Source organism: Mastomys coucha, unplaced genomic scaffold, assembly GCF_008632895.1.
Source record: "Mastomys coucha isolate ucsf_1 unplaced genomic scaffold, UCSF_Mcou_1 pScaffold21, whole genome shotgun sequence".
NCBI lineage: Eukaryota > Metazoa > Chordata > Mammalia > Rodentia > Muridae > Mastomys > Mastomys coucha.
In genome coordinates, this window is record NW_022196904.1 from 69,365,162 (window position 1) to 69,391,602 (window position 26,441).

General features: G+C 43.4%; 1 protein-coding gene across 3 annotated transcripts in view; it reads left to right on the top strand.

Moving 5' to 3' along the window:
- Positions 1-2,621: 2,621 nt before the first annotated feature.
- Positions 2,622-26,441, top strand: part of Fanci (FA complementation group I) — a 64,764-nt gene continuing 40,944 nt past the window's right edge. For all 3 annotated transcript variants that reach the window (XM_031387059.1, XM_031387060.1, XM_031387061.1), the window contains exons 1-12: positions 2,622-2,688; positions 6,382-6,484; positions 9,534-9,606; positions 13,049-13,179; positions 13,739-13,895; positions 13,982-14,039; positions 16,630-16,671; positions 18,274-18,397; positions 19,397-19,482; positions 20,081-20,207; positions 22,563-22,655; positions 23,578-23,714. In XM_031387059.1, coding sequence (XP_031242919.1) covers positions 6,401-6,484; positions 9,534-9,606; positions 13,049-13,179; positions 13,739-13,895; positions 13,982-14,039; positions 16,630-16,671; positions 18,274-18,397; positions 19,397-19,482; positions 20,081-20,207; positions 22,563-22,655; positions 23,578-23,714 — 1,112 coding nt within the window. In that variant the 5' untranslated portion in view covers positions 2,622-2,688; positions 6,382-6,400. The remainder of the gene's footprint in view (positions 2,689-6,381; positions 6,485-9,533; positions 9,607-13,048; positions 13,180-13,738; positions 13,896-13,981; positions 14,040-16,629; positions 16,672-18,273; positions 18,398-19,396; positions 19,483-20,080; positions 20,208-22,562; positions 22,656-23,577; positions 23,715-26,441) is intronic.

Below are 26,441 nucleotides of genomic sequence, written 5' to 3' on the forward strand. Positions count from 1 at the left end.
CCTCTTCCTCTTCCTCTTCTTCTTCTTCTTCTTCTTCTTCTTCTTCTTCTTCTTCTTCTTCTTTTTGAGACAAGGTCTCTTACTGGTCTGGAGCGTGCCAAGTCGACTATGCTAGCTGGCCAGTGGGCCCCCAAATCTGCCTGTCTCTGTCTCCCCAGCACTGGGATTACAAATGAGTGCCCAGTAAGTACCTACCTAGTGGCTCACATAGGGAGTCTAGCTGGTGAACTGAATGGGAAAAGATTAGCTGCTTAGTTCAGGATGTCTGCACCTAAGTGGAAAGCTGGTGCTAATCTGAATCTGTTGGTTATCTTTACTAACACTGTTAATGCTGGTCAGCCATGAGGGCGGGAGGGTGGGGGCAGGGGAGAGGATTTGCAATCTCAGGCACCTGGGAAGTTAGAAGCAGGAGGATTAAGAGTTCAAGCCCTATTAACACCTTAGCAGTACTTCTAGGCTAGGCTCCGCCCAGCAGTTACCTAGCAACAGCCAGGTAGGCTGGGCTTGCTATAAGAGGGACTGTTTGGCCTCTCTTCGATCTCTAACTCTCTGCCCCCTTTCTCTCTGTGGCCACCTTTGCTCTCTCTGATCCCTTTCTCCCTCTTTCTTTGACCCCCTCTGTATTCCTGGTCGGCCTCTTCTCTTCTTCTCTTCTCTTCTCTTCTCTTCTCTTTTCTTCTCTTCTCTTTTCCTCTCCTCTTCCTCTCTTCATTCCAGCTCCATATGTTTCTCTCTTTCTTTCTCTCTCTCTCTTTCTCTCTCTCCCCTCTCTTTTCTCTATCTCTACTCCCTTCTCAACCCCACTTCAGTAGAATAAACTCTATTCTATACTAGACCCATCATATGGCTGGTACCTCGTGGGCAGGGATGCCTTAGCCTGGTCCTGCTGAGGTACCCTCACCCACTGCACCATACCGTGCTCTATAAAACATATCCTTGGTTTTACAAAAGACATCAAGGCCAGCCACAGTTATGTGACGAGTTAAAAGCCAGCCTGGGCTATGTAAGATCCTGTCTCAAGAAAAAAAAAATAAGAAAAAAGTTAATGTTCGTAAAGAAACATAGATACTATATTATTCATGTAATGGGGTAGACATTCATACAGGCAATTCAGTAAGTGCTATGAGATGCACACATGGAAACTCAGGGATGTTAGTGAGCTTATTTAATCTCTATAGACTGTCAACAGACTAAATGGTGCAGTCCTAGAAGGAGTTTGGAAGGAAGGTTTTGTGGGAAGATGGGATGAACTCATCTGTTTCATTAGTGAAATAAAGGATTCTTCTCAGGAATCACCCTCAACCTCAGCTGTTGGGTGTTAGCTACTTCTCACAGTTCAGTGTAGAGACAGAAGTGTAGAAGTGCCCCAGCAAGGAGCATGGGAAGACAGCGGTCATGGTTTGAATATGTTTGGCCCAGGGATTGGTATTATTTGGAGGTGTGGTCTTGATGGAGTAGGTGTGGCTTTGTTGGAGTACACGTGTCACTGTAGGCATGGCCTTTAAGATCCTCATCCTAGCTGTCTAGAAGCCAGTCTTCTATCAGCTTTCAGGTAAAGATGCAGAACTCTTAGCTCCTCTAGCACCATGTCTGCTTGCCTGGATGCTGCCACACTCTTGCCATGATGATAATGGACTGAACCTCTGAACCTGTAAGCCAGCCCCAAATAAATGTTGTCATTATTAAGAGTTGCCTTGGTCATGCATGGTGTCTGTTCACAGCAGTAAAACCCTAAGACAATAGCTGAGACATATCTCCTCCAGCAGCTGTTTCTTCTAGATCTGGTCATGTAGACCCACTACACTGATGTCCTTCAAATCTGAAGACTTGCCATCACCTACCCTTTCAGTCCCCACTCCCACAATCTACTTCAGACCTCCACACTCAGCTCATCATCAAACAAGCCCTGAGGCACTCATGTGACAAGGACATGGTTAGACAATGTGAATAGATCCATGCCCTTGCCCCTACTGCCCCTAATATTAAGGCAACTACATGCCTCTGCTTCTCCTCTACCATCCTAAGCACCTTCATATGCTTAGCTAGCCAGGGGCTTGTTGATTCTGAGCACTGTGCACAAGCTGCATTCACAATCTAAAGTAGAATTTTGGTCCACTGCTTTGTTGATCTTGACGGTGACAGACACACACACACACACACACACACACACACACACAAACGCTTCACTGCTTCGTTGATCTTGACGGACACACACACACACACACACACACACACACACACACACACACACACACACAAACGCTTCACTGCTTCGTTGATCTTGACGGACACACACACACACACACACACACACACACACACACACACACACACACACACACGCTTCCGATGCAAAAGACCTGATCCTCCATCAATTGGTTCAATCCCTTCTGCACTGACTTCAACTACAGAGCTCTAAGAAAGCTTAGCTCGATCATACTCATAACGCGCATGCTCACTCTGAGGTCCCCCTCCAAAGCTAGTGAGCAGGCTGCACCTCCCTCTCCCACGAATTTGGGCCATGATCTCCGCAAAGATTCCCCTACTTCGTCGTCTAAAATGGTACGCCCCACTGAGTAAGGAAGCCGGAAGTGCGACTCGGGGGCGGGACCTGTTGCTCTGAGCAACGGAAGTGCGGCTGCGTAGAGTTGAGCGGGAATTTTGGAAGGATCCTGCGCTGAGGTTGAGGTGACTGTCTAGGGTCTGTGCTTAGGAGGGAAGAAGTGGGACGGTGAAGACAGGCGGGGTCCCCTTGCGACGTGACGTCCCGCCGTGCCTGGTTCCTGCACAGGGATCAGGGACATCATCTTTGGCGGGTTTCTCCGAGGCGCGCCCCGCTGAGCCCTCCCTATAGGCCCTGCCCAGCAGTGTCAGCGCCTGCTTCTGGAGGGTCCCCCAGCCTGGTTTCGCGCGTGAAGCCCAGTGCCTGTGGGAAGAGAGGCCTTTGGCTTCGCGTAGGATAGGCAGGATACTTAAGACGTGCACTGTCGAGCAGAACGGGGCTCCAAAAGCTAACGACCCCACCGGATGGTTTATTTCGTAAATAAACGCCATTTACATAGCGTTTATTATAACCTACAAAGCAATCACCCAGTTATGGCTAAGCGCTTAGTATATTTTCGGCACGGTATGTAGAAGTTAGGGTAGCAAGATCTACATTAGCTGCCTTATTTTATAGTTTCTGTTTCCTTTTCGTTTTGTTTTTGAGCCAGTGTCTTATATTGGCTACAACGTGTGTAGCTGAGGATGACCTGGTCTTGTCTCCACCTGAGTGCTGGGATTACAGGAGTGCATCACCATGCCGGTTTACACAGTTCTAGGTTACGTGGTCATCAAACCCAGGGCGGCAGGCCTGCTAGGCTCTTCTACCAGCTGAGTTACACCCTCTGGCCCACATCAGATATTTGTTAGGTCCTTAATATAAGTTTGTTACTGTGCTCAAGATAGCAATCATAAACAAAACTGTACTCATGGAACTGCAGACCAGTGGCAGTCTTAGCCATTAATTTAAAATGTAATGTTAAAACTTGGGGGGGAGGGACTGGTGAGATGGCACAGCAGTTAAGAGCATTGACTGCTCTTCCAGAGGTCCTGAGTTCAATTCCCAGCAACCACATGGCTCACAACCATCTATAGAGAGATCTGATGCCCTCTTCAGGCAGGTGGATGTATATGCAGCAGAGGACTCATACATTAAATAAACAAAATTTAAAAAAAAGTTGGTAACATTTTGGAAGGAATTTCGCTGGTGTTGGTAGAGGATGTAAGGGGAGCATTTAACCAGAGCACCTGAGAGGGAGTGGGTTGAGCTGAGGTCTAAAGATTTTGTAGAAATTGAGAGCAATGATGGAAGGGTGGGTATTTTGTTTCAGATGAGAAATCATTTATAAGGACACTGGGGATTTGAAGGACAGAAAACAATTCATTGTTCTTAGAAGAGTGGTAAAATCAGAAACACAGTTAGCTGTGTCCCTTTTCACGATGTAAATGTCCATTACCTACAACCAGACCTTTCTCATCTCAAAGTCTGAACTCATATTTTTCTGGTTTTGGCGGTGGGTAAATGTATAAGAACATACTTGATACTGAAGGTGTAAAACCCAGTGTGACGCTCCAAGCTTCAGAATGGCTGTTATAACTGTGTAGAAGTTCACTGATGTGTGTAGACTTTGGGTCTGCTTAATTCCATTATGTGATTTTTTTTTTCTAAATCTTTAACATTAAAAAAAAATAGTAGAGTAATGAAGGAAGTTAGGCATGGGCTTAGACTGTACAGGACTTGTGTGTGGAGCTGCTCTCTGTGACCAGAAGAGTTCCAGGCAGTTGTGAGACACCTGATGTGGTGCTAGGAATGGAATTCAGCACCTCTGGGAGAGCAGTGGCAGTGGAGGCTCAGCATTGAGCCATCTCTCCAGTCCCAGGACCGTGTGTGTGTGTGTGTGTGTGTGTGTGTGTGTGTGTGTGTGTGTGTGTGTGTGGTGGTGGTGGTGGTGGTGATGGTGGCGGTGGCCCTGGCTGTCCTGGAGCTCACTGTGTAGACCACAGTGTCTTGAGCCCACAGAGATCCACCTGCCTCTCCCTCCCACGTACTGAGATTAAAGGAATGTGCCACTGCCACCTGGCTTCCTTCCTTTCTCTTCCTTCCCTCCTCCTCCTCTCTCTTTTTCCTCCTCTTCTTCCTCTTGCTTTTTCTCCTCCTTTTGGATTTTTGTCTAATAAGAAAGCAACGGCCGGGTGGTGGTGGCGCACGCCTTTAATCCCAGCACTTGGAAGGCAGAGGCAGGTGGATTTCTGAGTTCAAGGCCAGCCTGGTCTACAGAGTGAGTTCCAGGACAGCCAGGGCTACACAGAGAAACCCTGTCTCGAAAAACCAAAAAAAAAAAAAAAAAAAAAAAAAAAAAAAAAAAAAAAAAGAAAGCAACGGAAAATTACCCTTAAGATAAGGATAGATTAGAAGGAAACTATGTAATTTGGGTTTTGTTTTCAAAACTATCTTATTGTTGCAGAGGTGGGAGCAAGTGAAGGAACTATTTTTGTAGTGGTTTGGTGCTTGATGAGGGGGGCTTTGAAGTGATGTAGTCCGAGTAGAGGTGGAGAGGTAGAGTCAGGGTCAGCTTTGAGAGACTGACTGACTGTTGGTAGGACTTGGCAGTGGATCTGGGGGGTGAGAGCAGTTCCTGAGGCTGGTGTCCTGTCTCCCCCCACCCCCCACCCCCGCAGTCTGCATTTACCTCTTCACGTCCACACTACTCTGTCCTGTGTCCGGTGCCCCCCATGCATCTTTTCCACTGCCCAGGCCCACCCCTCTCCACATGACTTTATCTTTACCCCTGACACAGCTCTGGGCCACCTCTCAGTTTCTTCTTTCTCCACATCCCCTTCCCACTTTGATTTACACATTACTTTGATGCTCAGTTTGCCTCGAAGACTGTTTTCAGTCTGGTCAGAGTCTCTTGCTCACAAGCATTTTGATGGTTGTCGATAAAATTTAAATTCTGCTGACACTCGAAATCTTGTCTCATCCCAACCCCTCTTTCTGGCTGCCTTATTGCTCCGCTTGGTAGCCATTGCAGCCAGTCTCCTTCTGTTTCCCAATACGGTTGTCAGCTCAGACCTGTCTGCCTCTGTTTATGACGCTCTCCTTCCCAGTACTGTCCGTCATCTGGTTGTCTGGGCTACCTAAATTTAGTCTCTTAATTTCCAGTTCAGACCTTTCTCCTGAAAACATTTGGAGTGTCACTAGGGCCTCACTTGTTTTGATTGTGTTCTTCAGTTTGTTGAGAGAGCCTCTTGTAGCCTAGGCTGGTCTCAAACTCACTGTGTAACTGAATGCTGGTCTTGAATTCCTAAGCTTGCCTGTTCTTTGCTTGGTATGAGCTAAACAGCTAGTGCCTGTGATCTTCCCCCAACCCTCCACGAGTTTCCCCCACTTCCCTGCTCTCATTCTCTTATTTTTTTTTCTTTTTGATGGCATGGGAATTGAACCCAGGGCCTTGTGCATACTAAGCAAGCACCATACCACTTAGCCACATCTGCCATCTAAGTGGTTCTTACCATTTACAATGCTGATGGTTTACTCATTTGTTGAACGATATTTTATGGCATGTTTATATAGTCCTATATATTTACAATATATTTGATATAGAACTAACTGCTATTTTGGCTTTAAATACTATGTTGAATGGATGGTGAAAATGTGTATGAAAGCTATGAAACCACTTAAGAATTGTTGGAAATTCTTAAGACCTGATTCGGATAAGCATCATCTCCTTAGTGAGGCCTCTATCTGCTGACACTCCTGTGTTGTCTATAGCAGGTGTGACTTCTCAGGTTTATTTCTAGAAGCTTCCAGCTGTGACTTTTTTTTTTTTTAACCTACAGTTCTCTGATATGAGCAACCATGGATCTGAAAATTTTATCTCTAGCAACAGATAAAACTACAGACAAACTGCAGGAATTTCTTCAAACCCTGAAAGCTGATGAAGTGAGTATGGTCAAAAGCGGTGTGGGCAGGGAAAGAGTGCAGCTGCAGAGCCCAGGGGGATGCTCTGGTGTACCCCCTTGCCCCCCTTGCCAATGTTAGGAGATGGGGTCTACTTGGTAAACATAGACTGACACCCAGCTATAAGCTGTAATCCTGCTATTGGGGAAACCGACAAGATTGCAAGTTTACGTTCTGCCTAAGCTAAATAAAAAGAACAGAGAGGGTGAGGTACAGTTCAGTGGCAGAAGACTTTCATGGTGTGCACAGGCCCCAGATGCAGTCTCCCAATTGCTATAAAACCCCAAACAAACAATCAAACAAAGAAATAATCCTGACATTAAACAGGAAAAATGAAAGCCATTTATAATCAGCTTTAAATCAGAAATAACCTTAGACTGCCTTTATAGCGAGTATATACAAATCAGTATATTTTTAGTTTTTCATTTTTTTTTTTATTCTGTGTGTGTTTTGTCCTCATGTACATTGTGTGCATAGCTGGTACCCATGGAAGCCAGGAGGCCATCAGATCCCCTAGACTTGATATTACAGATGGCTGTGAGCCACCATGTAGGTGCTGGGAATCAAACTTGAGTCCTCTGGAAGCACAGCAGGCACTGTTAACCGATGAACCATCTCTACCCCCTGAGTTAATATATATTGTCTTGTGTAGTCCTCAGGGCCGTTGCATCTGAAGCTACGTAGAGGCCACAGTTATAGATGTGAAACACTAGTTTACTTGCCAATGTGTGCTCATTTACATGTTCTCACTTACATTCTTCTGTAAAGAAAATAAGTTCATAACCAAAAAAAATTTTTTTTAATTATTGGTAAAAGGAAACCAATGCCTAAATCTTCACTGTAAATCCATGATTATAAAAATGAAACAATAATGACGTGGTTATTTCCTTGGTGTGTTGCCTTTATATCTCAGAATAGAGGATGTAAGCTCTGACACAGAAACCAGGTAGAGATCAGCAGTGTTCTCTGGTAAGCCTTCCGGGTCATTTAGGTACCTACTAAAACCAAAATCTCACCCTTGTCAGTGGATGCCACCACCTTCTAGGTGGTTGCTGAAGTCTGAAATTAAGAATTGTTGACTGACTTCTTTCTTGGCATCACTCTGCCCCTCCTTTACCTCCAAACTATGATGGATTAGCTGTTTCTCAGATTGTGAATCTGTCTCCTTTTCCCCATCTCCTGCTAAGACTCCTGTTATAAAGGACCTCAGATGGACGGGATGGCTTAAGTAATAAAACAGTTTGTTTCCTGAGTCTGGGCAGTAGGGTCCAGATCAAGGTATGGGCTCCTTCCAGGACTGTGGTAATGTGTTCCCAGTTCACCCCTTAAATTTTCAAAATTTTGCAGTAACCTGCATAGCTTGATCCCGGAATCCTGACTAGGAGTAGCAAGGGAATGAAGAAATGAGCAGACTTACTAGTGAAATCACAGAGATACACACAAAAAATCTTGTAAGCTGCACACCGCAGCAACCCAGGAACCTCAGCACATTTCTTGTGTACAGCACAGAGGGTTGGAATTAGCTAGTCTCCATAGGAGGTTTCTGTAGGCCAGCAGTCTCAGCTGTAAAACACCGAGGAGGAAGCTGCCACGGCTAGTTTTCGCACATACTAATAAATCACTCATAAACACTGGTGCTTAGATGGGGAAGGCTCTGCCTTTCTGAACCTAAGTGGGGGAAAGGCTTTGCGATTCCCTGAGGGTCCAAAGCCTTGGTCCTCAACATGGCGGTGCCATGCCAACAATACACAGGCACTCAGGACGTCATCTGCTCCTCACACATCCACGCAGTCTCCTGGCCGGTGTCTCTCATACCTCATCCATCCCCATCACACACCTCCCTGCCTAAGAAGTAGTGGCACTGGTTTTCCTTCAGCAGCTTCGCAGCGAATGAAACTAGGCTTCCTGTGGGACTCTTCTTAATCCAGTCTTTGCCAGCTGCTCCAACTCTTTTCCTCCTCACCGTTCACCTGCTATGGGTCTTCTCTCAAGTCTTCTAGCATCCTGAACACTTGCTCTTTGTGCACAGGCCAGCCCTTTCTTTCCTTCCCAGTCTCTGCTCAAGTGTCTCCGACCTCGGAGAAGGTTTGCCGGTTCTACCTGCTCTTGGCTTCCCTTTCCTCCAGCTAATATCTATCTAGTTTGTTTGTTTTTGTCATCTTTGTGATATCTATTCTCTTGGTTTTTTTTTCCTTCTTTCTCATGAACTCTGAGTCAAATTACCATGTCCATTTTGTTCACCTTTAGATTGTTCTCTGAAAAAGTATGCGCGTTATAAATATTGAGGATGGGTGGGTGGGTGTCCGTGAATTATGCTGTGGCACCTAGTGCTAATGAAAGAGTTAGACCCCACCCCCACCTTTGGGATTTTGAGATAAGGTCTTACTTAGCCTCCCAATGCTGGGTCTAAAGACATGAACTGCTGTATCTGGCTCTATAAATTTCTGAATAGCTATTAGATGTTTTTTTTTTGTTTTTGTTTTTGTTTTGGAAACAGGGTCTCTAGCCCAAGCTATTATCAAATCCCGCTCAGCCAAGGATAACTTTGGACTTCTGATACCCCTGCCTACATCTGAGGAGCACTGGGGTTACAGGTGTATGGCCACTGCACCCAGGTTTTGGAGTGCAAACCCAGTATCTTGTGCACACTAGACAAGCACATTACCAACTGAGCTGCATCCCAGCCCTAGTCTCTATTATTATCACTATTTTATTTTAATTAATTAATTTATTTATTTGAGAAGTTTCACTTTGTGGTTCTTGCTGGACTTGTAGCTGTTATGTATCCTGGGCTGGCCTAGAACTCATGAACATCCTCCTTTTTCATCCTGAAGTGCAGGATTTCAGGTCTGCATCGCTGTGCCTGGCTTTAATCTTGGTTGTCCAGGATTCTACTGGGCTCTCCCTGCTCTATCAGAGGGAGTACTCGTGGATTTTAGAGCCTGGCCTGAAGCTGGCAGCACCTGTTTCCTCCTGCATACTGAGATCCTTTAGGGAGAGAAGCATAATTGTTTTCTCCCTCTGGTTGCAGTTGGCCTGTCTTCTTCAGAATCAAGCGGTGAAAGGAAGAGCTGTTGGAACATTCCTGAGAGCCATCCTCAAAGGTGATTGGCACCCCTTGCAGTGTAACTAGTGGGAGATTGGTTTACTTTGGGTGTCACTGCTGTTTGAAGCCCCACTGGGACATTCTTCTTGTTTTGTTTTAAAAGATTTATTTATTATTATATAGACACACCAGGAGAGGGCGTCAGATCTCATTACAGATGGTTGTGAGCCACCATGTGGTTGCTGGGATTTGAAATCAGGACCTATGGGAAGAGCAGTCAGTGCTCTTACCCTCTGAGCCATCTTACTAGCCCCAGGACATTCTTTTTGTTCAGGAGATTCTATAGAATCAACTAAAGGAGCGCCCTCCTCGGTGGATACTCAGATATCTTACTGAAGGAAATCAGAATGCCAACTGAGACTGTGCTGCAGGTTTGGGGGCCTGTAAAGAGTATACTCTGCTTTTGGCTACTCAGCCTTTTTGAACTGTGGAGAAGAGAATAAGATGTGTCCAGCACTCACAGAGGACCTAGGGAGCTCTGGGTTTAAGTGGAATGGAGTGTCTTGCATGCCTCATACAGAGCCTCAATTCCCAGAAAGTTTAGCATGTTTGTTTCGTTATCTTGAGCAATGGCTCCATGTTCAGATTGTGACCCAGAGTGGTTTCATAAGTTTGCTAGGATTAAATTTATTTATTTATAGACAGGATCTTACTATGTAGCCCCAGCTGGTCTAGAACTTGCTTTGTAGACCAGGCTGGCCTTGAACTCACAGAAATTCACCTGCATCTGCTTTCTGAGTGCTGGGAATAAAAGTGTGCCCCAGTATACCTAGCCCAAAATATTTTTCTTTTCATGTGTGTGTGGGTGGGTGGGTGGGTGTGGGTGTATGTGCGTGCATATGCACACATATGCATATGTGCAGTGCCCACAGAGGCTAGAGGAAAGTGTTGGATTCCCTGGCACTAGAGTTACAGGTGGTTTGTAAGCCACCTGATGTGGGTGCTAGGAACTGAACTCAGGTTCTTTGTAAGAGAGCAGCACATACTCTCAACTGCTGAGCCATCTCTCCCTCTTTTGACATAGGTCTCTGTAGTGTAGGCTGGGCTCAATCTCACATAGTCACCCCGCATTAGCTTCCTGGGTTCTGGGATCACAGCTGTGCACTGCTGTGCCTGTCCCCAGGTTTTTTGTTTTTAGGTTTTGAAACGGATCTCACTACACTTAGGGTTAGAGGCCTTGAAACTATAATCCTGCCTCCACCTCCCACCTACTAGGATATAGATATAATCTAAAAGCCCAGGTATAGTAGAAGAAAATTCTACAAGTCAAAAATTAGAAGTAGCTTTTGTCTACTCAGGAGACAGAGGCAGAGGCAGGAGGATCGCTGTGAGTTCGAGCCCAACCTGGGTTTCATAAGTAAGTTCCAGGAAAGCTAGGGTACACAGAGAGAAAAAAAGTGGCTTTAGTCTCAACAGTTATTTTTAGTTGGCTTATTTCTATTTCTCCACAGAAATGCATTTTCCACTGCAAGGGCATAAAAACACACTACGGTTCATTCAGTTGAGTCAGCCTTCACAGAAACTTGTTGAGTATTTTGTGGAAATATCAGGGAGAAAGAAATAATGAAACAGTAATGGCAGCTGCCTGTTTGTATTTCAAGAAGAAGAAATATGAACAGCTCCTTCCTTGGCCAGACAAACCCAGGCAGATTATGGCGGCTCCACTTTTGTGACTAGCTTGTATTTAAAGTGTGGGCAGCTTGCATGACAGTGTCATGAGTTGTCACAGAGTCACAGAAACCACCTTGCAGTCATTGCAGTCCTGGTAAGCTGACCAGGTGTGCCACCTGCAGTTATGTGATGACATTTCAAAGACAGACATAATCCACATTCCAAGATGAGTCATCCTTTGAAAGGGATTTCTCTGTGTGGCCCTGGCTGTCCTAGAACTCACTCTGCAGACCAGGCTGGCCTCAGAACCAGAGTTCCGCCTGCCTCTGCCTCCTGAGTGCTTGGGTCAATGGAGTGTACCACCATGCCTAGCTAAAATATATGTTTATCTGTTTTTTTTTTTGTTTGTTTGTTTGTTTTTAACTAAGATAGCTTATCTCCTTAACTATATAATTCAGTGGCGTTTAGTGTTTTCAGAGTTGTGTATCACGACAGTGAGTTTGTTGTTTTGAGACAGGTCTCAAATATCTTAATTAGGATTTCTATTCCTGTAAAGAGACACCATGACCAGTATGTCTTAATTAGTGTTCTATTGCAGTGGAGAGATACCATGTCCATGGCAGCTCTTGTAAAAGAAAGCATTTAGTTGGGTCTGGCTTTCTGCTCAGAGGTTTAGTCCATCATCGTCACTAGGGAATACATAGACACACTTGATGCTGGAGAGTTCTACATCTGGATCAACAGTCAGCAGGAAGAGGAATAAGCCACTGGGTGTGGCTTGAGCGTCTGAAACCTGAAAGCACACAGCTAGAGACACACTAACTCCAGCAAGGCCTTATCTTCTAACAGCGCTATGCCTATGAGCCTGTGGGGCCATTTTCATTCAAACCACCACATAGTATGTCGCCTTGGCTGGCCTGAAGCTCACTATGTAAATTAGACTGGCCTCAAACCTGCAGATCCTCCTGCCTCTGCCTCCTGAGTGCTGTGATCAAACATGTGCACCATCACAGTGAATTTTATTTTTCTCAAATGAACATCTATAGTAATAGCTCTGTAAAACCCCAAGCCATCCTTCTCCCAAAGATACCTAATCTACCTCCGATCTCCATAAATTTGCTCCTCAGGACACTGTGTAAGTCAAATCTTTATCTGCAGAGTGCTCATGTGCACAGGTTCGTATGTGTGTCAGCGAAGGTGAACACGTGCCATGAAGCACATGTGGAGGTCCGAGGATGGCTTTAGGTATCCATCTCTGCTTCCTGCTGCATCTTTCAGGCTGGCCGGCCCAGGAACTTCCAGGACTCTCCTTTTCCCACCTCCTATCGCCCTGTTGGATCACAGAGGCTCATACTATGTATATGGCTTTTTTATGGGTTCTGGGGATTTGAACTCCAGTCCTCACACTTGCTTGGAAAGCACTTACCCACTGAGCCAAGTCTCTAGCCTAATGCCCCCTCCTTTCCCCTCCCTCCTCTGCCTCCCAAATGCTGGGATAAAGGAGTGTTCCACAGAATCCAGGTGGTTCTTCTTATATAGATGCCCCTTTGGTTTAGTCTTTGGCTCATTCTAGAATTAAGTTTGTCTCCTTTTGTCTGTGTTCTTGTATCTTACTTATGGAAGAGATGGGTTTTCACTGCCCTTCTTACTCTACTGACAAAACTTAGGGATAATGTTCTGACTTAAAGCATCAAGCATGGGTAAGCTCACTGTTACAACACTGTTATTCTGCTTCAGTATTACCTTTCAGACTTGGTTAAATTTCCTATTTATATCCTTGAGCTTCTTTTCTTTTTTCTTTGTTCTGTACACCTGTTTAAAACATCAAGGCTCCCCCTGTTCTGAGGAAGATGGAGCTCTTAGAAGATACAAGATATATTCTTGCTGTATCCAGTTGGTTGAATCAGGAGATTTGCAACAAGATGTCGCATCAGAGATCATAGGATTACTAATGCTGGAGGTAAGATGGGTGGGAAATGTCAAGTGCCAAACCTGGTCTAGTTCTCACACAAGAATAAGAGCTTGGCTTACAGTATGGCCAGTATGGTATAAACCACTTATATCATGCTTGTCTTGTGGTACCATAGATGTAAATCTCCTGGTAGATCTTGAAAGCGTTAAGGGACTGGTGGAGGATTCTAACCTTTGAAGTCCTTTACAGTTACAAATGTGGAACAGAGCAACACATTTCCATGAGTCCCTTACAGTGCCTGTTGTGGGAGGGCGTGTCATTCAGTATTTCAGCAGTAGACTTATTTCATATAAAGTTTTCTTTCTTTTTAAAGATTTATTTATTTCATTTATGTGAGTACACTGTAGGTGTCTTCAGACACACCAGAAGAAGCCATCGAATCCCATTACAGATGGTTGTGAGCCACCATGTGGTTGCTGGGAATTAAACTCAGGACCTCTGGAAGAGCAAGCAGCCAGTGCTCTTAATGCTGAGCCATCTCTCCAGCCCTCACATACAGTTTTCAAACGTTGGATTCCTGCTTCAGATTTTCTTCTTGAACTTTTAGGTTCACCATTTTCCAGGCCCATTACTTGTTGACTTGGCCAATGACTTTGTGGGTGCTGTCAGAGAGGACCGCCTAGTGAATGGAAAATCTTTGGAGTTACTACCCATCATCCTTACTGCCTTGGCCACCACAAAGGAAGTCCTGGCTTGTGGGAAAGGTGATTTTCTTCAGGTTCTCCTGACTTTTTTTGTTTTTTTGTTTTCACATTATGAATCAATTTCTCCATCCATTTTTGTGTTTTAGGTGATTTGAATGGGAAGGAATGTAAGAGGCAGTTGATTGACACCCTGTGTTCTGTCAGGTGAGTCTCATAAAAGTGTAAGAGTATCTCAGGACTACGATGGCCACAAGCCTAATAGTGATTGCTTCCAGGAGTTGATATTTGTAAAGTGGGTGGTGGTGGTAGTGTTGTAGTTGCTGTTGGGGAATTTTCTTTTGTTTGGTTTTTTTCTTGTTAGTTATACAAATTAATAAGATTTTTTTTAAAACTAGTTTTTAAACACTAGGATACAAAGTAATAAGTTTCATTATGGCACTTTCATGCATGTGCCATTATACATTAGTTAACTGTACATTAATCTCCTCTTCCATTGTACTCTCCATTTCCCCTGCCTCCCCCTTCTCCCCTCAGATAGTCCCTCCCTTCTGTCTGTCTGCCTCTGCCTGTCTGTCTGTCTGTCTCTCTCTCTGTCTGTGTCTCTGTCTCTGTCTCTGTCTCTCTCTCTCTCTCTCTCTCACACACACACACACACACACACACATTCAACTAGGTAATTTTGTTTGTTGTTTTGAGACTGGGTTTCACTGTGTAGCTTAGACTGTCCTTGAACTTATGATCTTCATGCCTGTGTCTGCTGAAGGCTGGCATTGTAGAATGCTGTAATTACAGTTACATGCCACCGTTGCTACCCATGCTTATAAAATTCTTTGTCTATGTTGTTGATTGTTGTTGTTTATATCCCACCATAAGAGCCAGGCATGCTACCACATGCTTTAGTCTCAGCACTTGGGAGGTGGAGGCAGGAGGATCAGGAGGTCAGTCATCTCAGTTGTATAGCGAATCGAAGAACAACTTCAGCTACAGTTGACCGTTTCAGAAATAGAATAAGCAGTTGTTTGTCTTCCATCATTTGGCTGAAAGTTGATGGCTTCCACTATTAGTGCTGCGGCTTGCATGCTTTTCTGAGTGATCCTGTGTGTGTGCATGCGTGCGTGCCTTCATGTCCACATGCTCCCATTGCTGACAAGCCCTGGGCATGCTTTCCCAGACACTCAGGGCTTTCTCACTGCCTAAAGCTCCCTAACACTAACCACTGTGTCTCTGCCTGCTGCATGCTGTGCTTATCTCAGAAGGTATGGAGTTTTCTCTTCCTCTGTCTCCCTTCCTCCAGGCCAGTTTCCTTGGTTTTTTTCTTACACGCTAATCAAATTGTCCTTGAGTTTAAAAAGACTAATAATAATAATAGTAATAATAATAATACAATATACTACTATAACACGATTTGTTTTGCATAAGTTTTTGGGAAAGAGATGATTTAGTATATTCAAAGTGCACGTTTATTGTTTATTCGACTCTGTTTTACCACAGCTGCATAGTACTTAGAATATGGTTTGGAAAGTCCTGATATCCTTAACTCAGAAGAGTTGTCTAGTTCTTTTGTATTTTAATTTCTTTATTTTAAAAAACACTTTAATTCAACCGGGCAATGATGGCGCAGGCCTTTAATCCCAGCACTTGGGAGGCAGAGGCAGGTGGATTTCTGAGGTCGAAGCCAGCCTGGTCTTCAGAGTGAGTTCCAGGACAGCCAGGGCTACACAGAGAAACCCTGTCTGGAAAAAAACAAAACAAAACAAAACAAAACAAAAAACCACTTTAATTCTTTTATTTTTGAAACAAGGTCTCCTTTTATAGCTCAGGCTAGCTTCAGATCTGTGCACTCTTCCATTCTGAGCCTCCTAGTGCTGGGATTACAGGTACGCACTGTCAGGCCTAGATAACTTTTTTATTTTTTCAGAGAAAGACTCTCCATAAAGACCTCAAACTCATGATCCTCCTGCCTTAGCCTCTGGAATACTGGCATGATAGGTCTGTGTTAACAGTCTTGGTTCAAATATTTTCTCTATTTAAAAAAAAAAAATTGCAGTGATGTGTTTATTTACCTAAGTGACTTGTTTGTTTGTTTGTTTTATTTTGTTTTTCGAGACAGGGTTTCTCTGTGTAGCCCTGGCTGTCCTGGAACTCACTCTGTAGACCAGGCTGGCCTCGAACTCAGAAATCCACCTGTCTCTGCCTCCCAAGCACTGGGATTAAAGGCGTGTGCCACCACTGCCTGGCTTAAGTGACATTTTGTGAAAAGTGTCTCGAGTAATAAGTTGGGTGATTTGTGAGTGTGTGTGTTTTTAAAGTTATTACTTATATACTCTATAAAGTATATGTAAAGTGTATGTGTAAATTGTATATAAAGTTGTGTGTGTAAGTGTGTAAGTATTAAGTGTGTTTGCTTCCCATGATTTTACTGGTATTGGGTATTATCAGAGTGGTTTGTTGGTTTTTAGCATAAACTTCATCATCTGTTTTGATTTTCTAGTCTGGTGAATTAAAGACTAATTATTCATCCTATTTATTGATGTTCTTATTTCTTAAAAAGGCAGGGTCTCATTTAGCCCTCAAACCTGCTGTATAGGGAAGGAGACTTTGAACTTGAGTTTTAAGGTTCATACAGCCTCTGAAGCGACAAGGTCCCAGGGCCACTGTGCCCAGCTTTTCTTTTAAATTGCTTTGTCTTGCTTCCCAGTATTGAAAATTAAACTTAAAACGCCCCCCCTTCATTAGTTTTATAAAATTATGTGTAAAGGAGTTAAAATGAACTAAACGCATTGTATTTTTCCAGATGGGCTCAGCGATACACGATCCAGCTCACTTCTATGTTCAAGTAAGCTTTGTTTATGTGTCTTTGCATCAAGCTTTGTCAACAAACCTACAAGGAATGGAACTGCAGCAAGCTCCCGCTCCACTTTTTCTGAGTAGTAGCAGTGGTACCTCTGTTTTCTGTTTTAGAATTCCCTCTTCCCTCTCTCTTTTTTTCTCTTTGTGTGTGTGTGTGTGTGTGTGTGTGTTTGTTTTTTGTGGTTTTTTTTTTGTTTTTTTTTGGTTTTTTTTCAGGACCGGGTTTCTCTATATAGCTCTGACTGTCCTGGAACTCACTCTTTAGACCAGGCTGGCCTCAAACTCTGCCTGCCTCTGCCTCCCAAGTGCTGGGATTAAAGGCATGCGCCGCTACTGCCTGGGCCCTCCTTCTCTTTTGGCTTAATTTTTTTTTAAAAAAGATTTATTTATTTATTTTATGTTTATAAGTACACTGTAGCTGTCTTCAGCCACACCAGAAGAGGGCATCAGATCCCATTACAGATGGTTGTGAGCCACCATGTGGTTGCTGGGAATTGAACTCAGGACCTCTGGAAGATCAGTCAGTGCTCTTAACCTCTGAGCTATCTCTCCAGCCCCTTAATTTATTAAGTGTATAAGTTATAATTTATAAATTTATTAAACATATAAGGTCATCTCTTTGAAATGACCTTATTTTAGTTAAATGTATTGGTTCCTTTAAAAGATTATTTATAAGAGAAAAATCTGAAGACTACTATAAAGACTACTACTATAGTCTCATACATGCTTTATTCTTTAACTCCAAATTGTATTTAAAGACTTGTTTTATTTATTTATGTTTACACATGTATGTGAATGCCTGCAGAGGCCAAAAGTCAGGTGTGGGTTCCCTGGAGCTGGAGTTTTCTGTGGATTTGGGCTGCTCATTGTGGGTGCTGAGATGCAAACTTTAGTCCCCTGGGAGAGCAGCAAGTGTTCTTAACCCCTGGGTAATCTTTTCATTCATTCGTTTATTCATTCATTCATTCATTTTGTGTGGGAATGTGTGTGTGCACATTTGTATATGTCTTTGCTACTTTGCTACATATGTTTGTGAGTTGAGTGTTGATGTATGTGGGGACCAGAGGTGGGTGTCTTCCTTGACCAGCCACTGCCTTAGGTATTGAGACATAGTCTCTACTTGAATCCATAGCTTGCTGATTCTGCTAATCTAGCTAGCCAGCTTGTCCAGAGATCCTGTCTTGGATGAAATTATGGGTCCTGTGGATCCAAGCCCTGTCCTCATTCTTGCAAAATAAATGTTTTACCCTAGTAAAACCCTAGTAAATGTATCTCCCTAGTCCCTAAATTTTATTTCTTAAAAAATGTTGGGCTAGAGAGGTGGCTCAGCAGTTAAGCACACTGGCTGCTCTTCTAGAGGTCCTGAGTTCAATTCCCAGCATCCACATGGTGGCTCACAACCATCTGTGATGGGATCCGATGCCCTCTTCTGGTGTGTCTGAAGAGAGTGACAGTGCATTCATACATAAAATAAATAAATCTTTAAAAAATTTTTTGATAGACTTTTGAGTACTATAAAGCTGTGAATTTAGTTTGTAAAAACAAAGCACTTATGCTCTGGCTGGGCTTTGAAACCTTTGCTCCACAGGGATATCCATCTAACACCAGAAGAGATGAATCTTGTGGTGGCCAAAGTGTTGACGATGTTTCCAAAGTTGAATCTTCAAGAAATTCCACCTTTGGTCTATCAGCTTCTGGTTCTCTCTTCCAAGGTACAAATAAAAATAGTTGTTTCTCTTTAGTTCTTGGGGCTTGAGCAGCTATATCAGTTTAGCCTTCTCAGACTGTTGGTTTCCATAATAAGACATACATGTTTATCATCTGTGATGATTTGCTCACACTTTTCAGCCAAGGAGGAAGTATTGTTATGTGTGAAAGTAAAAGAAATGAAAACCTCAGGGTGTGCACTAAGGCCACAGAAAGTCTGACACTGTGGTACCTGTTGTGTGACACAATTCCTGGAGACATTTGAGCAAGCATCCACTCAAACCTGCTAGAGAGCCACCAGCAGATCCAAGCCAGGGAATCTCCAGGGGCCGCCATGGTGAAACAATAAGGTTTATCAGGGTTGCTCTTGGGAGTGTGGGGGAGAGTTACTTGCAGGAATAGAAATGACTCAAAGATGACATTATCAAAAACCCACTCCCTCAGGGGTGACACTTCACAAAAGCTGGAACCCTGGGGTGTCCTGCACACTTAGAGAGGCACTGAAGTAGAGTGGAGGGTGCCTCTTCCAGGCAGTTCAGCTGGTCCGAGAGATTTCTCAGTACCTCAGCTGGTCCCTGTTGCTTCCAGTCGGCTTGGCTGGTCTGATGGTGTCTCTCAGCTGTCCTTGCTGCTTATATGTGCCAGAGGTGGGGCCTAGTACATCTCTTCAGGTTCAGGGGCTTCCTGAAGCCTTTGCCCATCATTCCTACCTAAGCTTTAGGAGAGTCCCTGCAGGTGGAATGTGTCATCTGGGGGGAAATCACAGCACAACAGTGTTTCAAGTTACAGTTGGGTACCGGGGGCATATACTCTACTGCCAAGTTGTTTCCCTGGCATTGTGAAGTATTTCAAACTCTGCTGCAGCTTCAACATGTTCTGTGTGTTATTACTGTCAGGCTAGGTTGCAACTTACTTCTGTAAATTTGTACTAGATAATCTTTGGTTATTTTACCTTCAATTAGGTGACCATTCTTTTATTATAATAATAATTATCTTATTCCTAGGGAAGCCGAAGGAGTGTTCTGGATGGAATAATAGCCTTCTTCAGGGATCTGGACAGGCAGCACAGTGAGGAACAGAGCAGTGATGAGTGAGTACCACAGTTAGAAGTGCAGTGCATCTTCACAGATTCACCTTCCCCGTGTGCTTGCTCCCTCATTAGTGTGGCTTTGCCCTCACCCCTTCCTGCACTTAGGGGAGCTGAGACAGATAGGTCATGAGTTCTTCAAGTTTAAGACCATCTGGGACTTTATTGATTTTGGCCATGTGGAAATCTTCTGTAACCCTTATGACAATATTGAGCAGTGGTGGTGTACAACTTTAATCCCAGCACTCGGGAGGCAGAGTCAGGGGCATCTCTGTGAGTTTGGTCTACAGAGTGAATTCTAGGACAGCAAAAGCTACACAGAGAAACTCTGCCCCCCAAACAATACAAAATAAAGAACAAAGAAGAGTGAGTCAGTGGATGGCTAAGGGTAAGGAGAGGGCAGCGCCTGATGGAATTGGGTTGAGCTTGGGAAGAATGTAGGATGTAAAGCATGGAGACACTGACTGGAGACAAGTCGGTGTCCGTTTTGTCCTGCGAAGCGGGGTGGGCTTACGTCTTCTGCTTCCAGAGATCCTGCAGCTTCAGCCGCATGCTCACCCCAGGACTTTTTCATTGCTAGACCTTCTGTTGAATCTTGTAGGTTGTCAGAGCTTGTTACTGCCCCAGCAGACGAACTCCATCATGTGGAAGGCACCATTATTCTGCACATCGTGTTTGCCATCAAACTGGACTGTGAATTAGGCAGAGAACTTCTGAAACACTTGAAGGTAGCTTTAAGATGCTTTTAGGGGAAAGCTTTTTTTTTCTCTTATCTCTTTTGCCTGCTTTCAGGACTCTTTTCCTCCTACTGTCCAACTTTGATATGAGAATTTTTTGCCTACTCTTACTGCATCTTGTTATGCCATGTTCAGTTGGTATCCCTGGAAGCCTGCTCTTTTCTGAAGGGAAACAGGAGCAGTGGATATGGGGGAAGGGAAGGGAGAGGCGCTGGGAGGAGGGGAAAGAGGAACTGGTCAGGATGTACTTACTGTATGAGAGAAGAATAAATTAAACAAAAATTTCTATACAGTATCTTTCAAGTAACTTTGAGAACAGAAAATCTTTTAAGTTGAAGTTTATTTTTACAATGACATAGTTAATAAAAGTATGTTATATATGTATTATAAAGCATATCTTTATGAGATAGGATGTTTGTACTGTTGATGTCAGTTAATGACCAGAAGCATGAATACAGCATATCCATGAGTCTAGAAGATCTTTTTGTCTTTAAAAGTAGAATGTATATGCTATTCTTGAGCCAACAAGCTCCATTTAAAAGCCTTCCTTATGTTGGTCAGAGCCTAAGCTGCTGATTCTGGTGCCTTGGGCCCCCCTGTCTGCCATCTCTCTCTTGGCTGCTCGTGCTCCATGTGCCAGGCATCAGATGGCCGTTTGCTGGGCTTTTGTTTTTTTTTTGTTTTTATTTATTTATTTATTTATTTTATTAGATATTTTCTTTACTTACATGTAAATTTCTCCATTCCCAGTTTCCCCTCCAAAAAACAAAGAAACAAACCCCTGTTGCCTATTTTTTTTTAAAGATTTATTTATTATTATAAATGAGTACACTATAGCTGTCTTTAGACCACCAGAAGAGGGCGTCAGATTTCATTACGGGTGGTGGTGAGCCACCATGTGGTTGCTGGGATTTGAACTCATGACCTTCGGAAGAGCAGTCGGTGCTCTTACCCACTGAGCCATCTCGCCAGCCCTTTTTTTTTAAATTATTTATTTTTATTTTTTTATTATACATAAGTACACTGTGTATCAGATCTCATTACAGGTGGTTGTGAGCCACCATGTGGTTGGTGGGATTTGAACTCAGGACCTTCAGAAGAGCAGTCTGTGCTCTTACCCGCTGAGCCATCTTGCCAGCCCCTTGCTGGGCTTTTGGTTTCCTCTCTCCATTTGCCCACTCTAGGTAGATGCTGAGAATCACAGCTTCCCTGCCCTGGTACTTCTGCTTTTAAGTTTTAATAAAATTGCCTTGAACTTCAAAAATAAATAAATTAATTCTTTAGGGGCCAGTCAAATGGCTCAGTGGCAAAAGCAGTGACCAGAGAGCCTGACTACCTGTGTCCAGTCCCTGGGACCAGGATGGTAGAAGGAGAAACTGTGCTGTAGCATGCCTGCTGTGTGTGTGCACACATACGCAACACAACTTTTAGAAACCTTCTGTAGTGCAAAACAACAAAAGAACTGTTATTTCTCTCTTCATTCCTTTTATTTTTAAATATATGTGAGCACACTGTTGCTGTCTTCAGACACACCAGAGGAGGGCATCGGATCCCATTACAGATGGTTATGAGCCACCATGTCCTTGCTGGGAACTGAACTCAGGACCTCTGGAAGAGCAAGCAGCCTGTGCTCTTAACTACTGAGCCATCTCTCTAGCCCCCAACCCCATGGTTCACTTTTTAATGTGTTCATAGTAATCATTTTGTTGCTATTTTCAAAGAATTAGTTTATACTTTTTTTTTTTTTAAGATGCTGCTATTATGTAGCCCAGGTTGGTCTTGAACTCACTATGTAGCCAATGCTGTCCTTAAACTCCTAATCCTCCTGGCTCAAACTTCCCAGTATTAGGATTACAGAAATGTGTACCACACCTCCTGGCTGTGTGATGCATTTGTATTTAAGTTTGTGACTGAGTATCAAATCTTATTTTCCAAAGTAACTGATAGTTTACATTTCCATCCTTTCCCATCCTGACTGACATTGTCTGTCTGTCTGTCTGTCTCACTTCTGCTCTCGCTCTGATAGGTGTGCAGTAGCAACTCTTCCCTTCGAGCCTTCGCTTTGCATTTGGAGAATTGCTAACGAGGGTTTTTTCCTGTACCTATTAGTTCTCATTTTTTTTTTTGATGAAATGTCTTCAAGTCTTTTGCCTTTTCTTAAGTCAACTTTATTATATAAGTTGAGCTTTGGGTATTATATCTAAGAACCCTATTCCTAGTCATATAGATTTTCTCTAAGTTCTAAATGCTTTATAGTTTTACCTCTTCCATGGACATTTTAGACCTATGGAGAAACTTGTTTTTAAGCAGACTGCTGTAGTATAGCTACTGTTCTTTTTATCGTAGGCCGGACAGCAGGGGGATCCCAGTAAATGCTTATGTCCCTTCAGCATCGCTCTTCTCCTCTCTCTCACGAGAATACAGAGATTTGAGGAACAGGTAAGCTGTTTGTAAGGTTACAGTGATGCTTTCATAGCCGGCAGGGAAGCATACAAGAACCTGTTTTTGTTAACTGCTAGAAAACTTGCGATTCCTGGCACGTGCCTTCATTTCCTGCTGAGAAAGCCAGATCAAGGTAGTGTGGACTAAGAATTGTATTACCTGCTCAGGTGGCAGGAGAGCCAGTCTAGTTGGCTGTTCAGCAGCCCTGTCATGGTTGCATTCTAAGAACTGTCCCTGACAACCAGTGATGAGAGCATGAAGTTCTTGCCCTCTTTCCTTCATGGGTTCCAGGATCGTGAGTGATGTTTTCGTCTTTATTTTGCTGTTCTGTTTTGTCGTTCAGAACAACGATGCATACCCTTTGCTAGCAGGTGGTGGAGCACTGAGTTACACACCTGCCTTTGCGGACTTATTATACAAATTGAGACAAGGGCACTGGTGAGATGGCTCAGCAGCTGAAAATACTTGATACCGAGCCTGACAACATTAGTTCAGTCCCTAAAAACCATGTGGTGGATGGAGAGCACCAACTCCCAGAACCATTCTCTGACCTCAACACGTGACCATGGCATGCACTCCCCAACTCCCAAACACACAATCAACAAATGTTCAAAAACAGTTTAAGGTCTGAGATGGGATCTAGATTGCCTAAGTTGGCCATAAACTTGTAATTCTCCTGCCTCAGCCTTCTGAGTATCTGAAGTCATAAGCTTGTACCACCAGACCCGGCAGGGAAGATGTTGATATTTAGCCCTTTTCATGTGAAGAAAGGCCTGTCTTCGGCTCTTCTAAGTTCCCACTGAAGCTCACAGCTTTTGTAGCATTTCAATCTCTTTAAACAGCTGCCATAGGGTTGTGTGTGATCTCAGATCAGAAACTATAATTTTGGCTCATTTTCTTATTTCTTCAATTAAATTAGGTGTTTGATCTTTTAAAGACTTCTGTTGTAAAAAGCTTTAAGGATCTTCAGCTCCTGCAAGGCTCAAAGTTTCTTCAGACTCTCGTCCCTCAGAGAACTTGTGTTTCAGCCATGATCTTAGAAGTGGTGAAGAACAGGTGAGCTGATGAATCATACTCCAAATGTGTTTGAGGGTCCGGGTTAGAGAAAGTGGGTGCTTAGAGAAAGCCATGCTTAGGACCGCTCAGAGAACACTGACGGCTGTAGCTAATGCCTGTAAGATTGAAGCTTCAGCCATTCACATCAGTGGAAGAAAGTGTTCCTATATTGAAGGAAAAAAACTCAACTTTCTATTTCTGGGCCTAATTTCCTAGACATGCTGTATAACAAAAGTATAAAACATTGTCTTTATTTTTTTCCTTGATTCTGCGATAAGTCTTTATTGTTTTGTTATGTGAGTGCAAATACTGTTAGCAGAATCAGGGTGACGACCACACCTTTTAACACCAGCACTCCAGAGGCAGAGGCAGAGGCAGGCCTGAGTTCGAGGCCAGCCTGGTCTACAGAGTGAGTTCCAGGACAGCCAGGGCTACACAGAGAAACCCTATCTAGAAAAACAAAAACAACAAAACAAAAATCAGCAAAAATACTAAATTGTATTTACTTTGACCATTGAAGTCTGTGACTGGGAAGTTAGGAGTGAATTATTTATTGATTTAACAATTTTAGGCAAATTATTTAAAACTACAAGAGAAACATCAGTGGCCATTGTGGGTTTTTGTTTTGTTTTGTTTTGTTTTTTAATTTTAGGATAAATATTAGTTGTTGTAACAATCTTTATTATGGTATACTTTTTTTGTCTATGAACCCATAGATTAAATATAATTTTTTTTTATTTTAAGGTCTAATTTAAAGTCCATCTTTTCTATGTGCTGGAATTCTGATTCAGAGTCCAGTGTGACCTCAGCACATGAGGCCAATTAGAGAGCCTGAGACCTTGTTTTAGTGTGTTCTACTCACTAAACAGCTCTGAAATGTCTCTTCTCTTCTGTATCTGGATGTACTTTGTTGACTTGGAATGTTTGAGACAGAGGCTCATTATGTAGCCCTGGCTGGCCTTGAACTTCTGATAATACTGTGCCTGATTTTTGAGTACAGGTGCGTGCCACTATATCCAGCTCTATCAAGTTTTCCTGTTTTTTTTTTTTAAGTTAATGGTATCTTTCCGGTATTCTCCCAACTGAATCTCTTCAAGTTAGATCAAAGATTAAAAAATGCAGGCGGTGTATAACCAGAAATGGGAGCTCCGCCCATCTTCCAGAAGTTTCTACCAGCCATGGGATCAAAAAACATCTTCAGCTATAGTCTAGCAGAATAGGCTGTTGCTATCAGATGGAGCCAGACTTTAGCAGGGAAAGATGTGGATGACATCATTAGAATCTCCCTAAATTATTTGCTGGTTAGTTATACATGGTTTCTCCACTCGGTTAATTATCCTCAAAATAACATATTTATTACATTATTTTTTTGGGGGGGTACCTCAACTTGTTGTATTTTGGTAATATTTTATTTTATTTAGATATCTATCTATTTATTAGTGTGGAGAGAGGCACTAGGTAAGGGCATTTCTGCTCTAACATAATATATTTCTTAAAAACCTTTTGTTCTAGAAAGCAGTGCACCCAGAGCAGTATGCCCTGTGGGGATAATGTGATGGGATAAAGTTAAAATGTATTTGGCTTTGTGCTCTGAGCACTGGTTTATGTTCTTCACATAAAACTATAATAGATCCTGGAGCTTACCTGAGCAGCAAGCTTACATATCTTCAAAAGGGCATTTCTAAACTGCTGAATTATGAGGAAGGGGCAAAATGTATAAACACTGGCAAGAGCCATGAGCCATGTAATTAATGCTTCAGGCATACCGCCTTATGCTTGTGACCTAAGCCAGAGGGAAACAAATGAGGTAGCAGGCTCAAGTATTGTGTCCTTCCACAGTTTGCCATATTTAGTGGTTTGGCAGGCTGTGTTTCCCTCTGGTATTTTGAAATGTAAAGCATTAATGTACTAGAAAAAAAAATCTACAAGCCAGTAAAATTTTCAATTTATAACTTGCCTGCTTACCAATTGTAGGCGCTCATCAGAGCTCTAACCCATGGAGGACTGGAGCCGTCCTCCATAAGAAGCTCAGGGAGCACCTGGTTCCTTCCCTCCTCTGCTCCCTTCCCTCTTCTTTTTCTTTGTTTCCTTGTGTGCAGAGTTGGAGATTAAACCCAAGGCTCAGGGAGTGCTCAGCCACCAGCCCTCCAGCCCCACCTCCTGTCGCCACTGTTAGCAGACTTACTTGGATTTCATGATAAGTTTACTGTCTCTTTGCTTACCTCTGTTGAAGCACGTATGATGTGTTGGAACAGCGGCGGTCGCGTCTGGAAGTACCACAAGGCCCAAACAGTTCCATATGTAAGAGGTTTAATTGAAAGGGAGTAGGGGTAGTGGCGCAGGAAGAGAGGGGGGAGAGAGAGAGAGCAAGATGGAGGAATTGTCCCATATATATGGGTTGTGACTTAGTAGTCGCAGGTAAAGGTGGGAGGTGAACCCAACGGATGCTGGGAATATGGTGGCTGTTGCCCTGGAAACAGGTCTGTGGACCCGCCCATGTATCACCGCAGGCTCAGGATGCTAACATACCTCCCTTTTTGATATTATAAAGAGAAGGAAAGAAAAAGGGAAGGGGAAGCTGATGATGAAAAGGGAATGAGGGCTTCCTGTCTCTTAGGCTACTTCCTGCTGTCTAGGGGCGTTGTCAATGGGGGTTGCCGGCTTTCACCATCGGGATCCACTTGGTAAATGTTTGCACCAGGTTCCTCTGTGGACAGTGGCTCATCT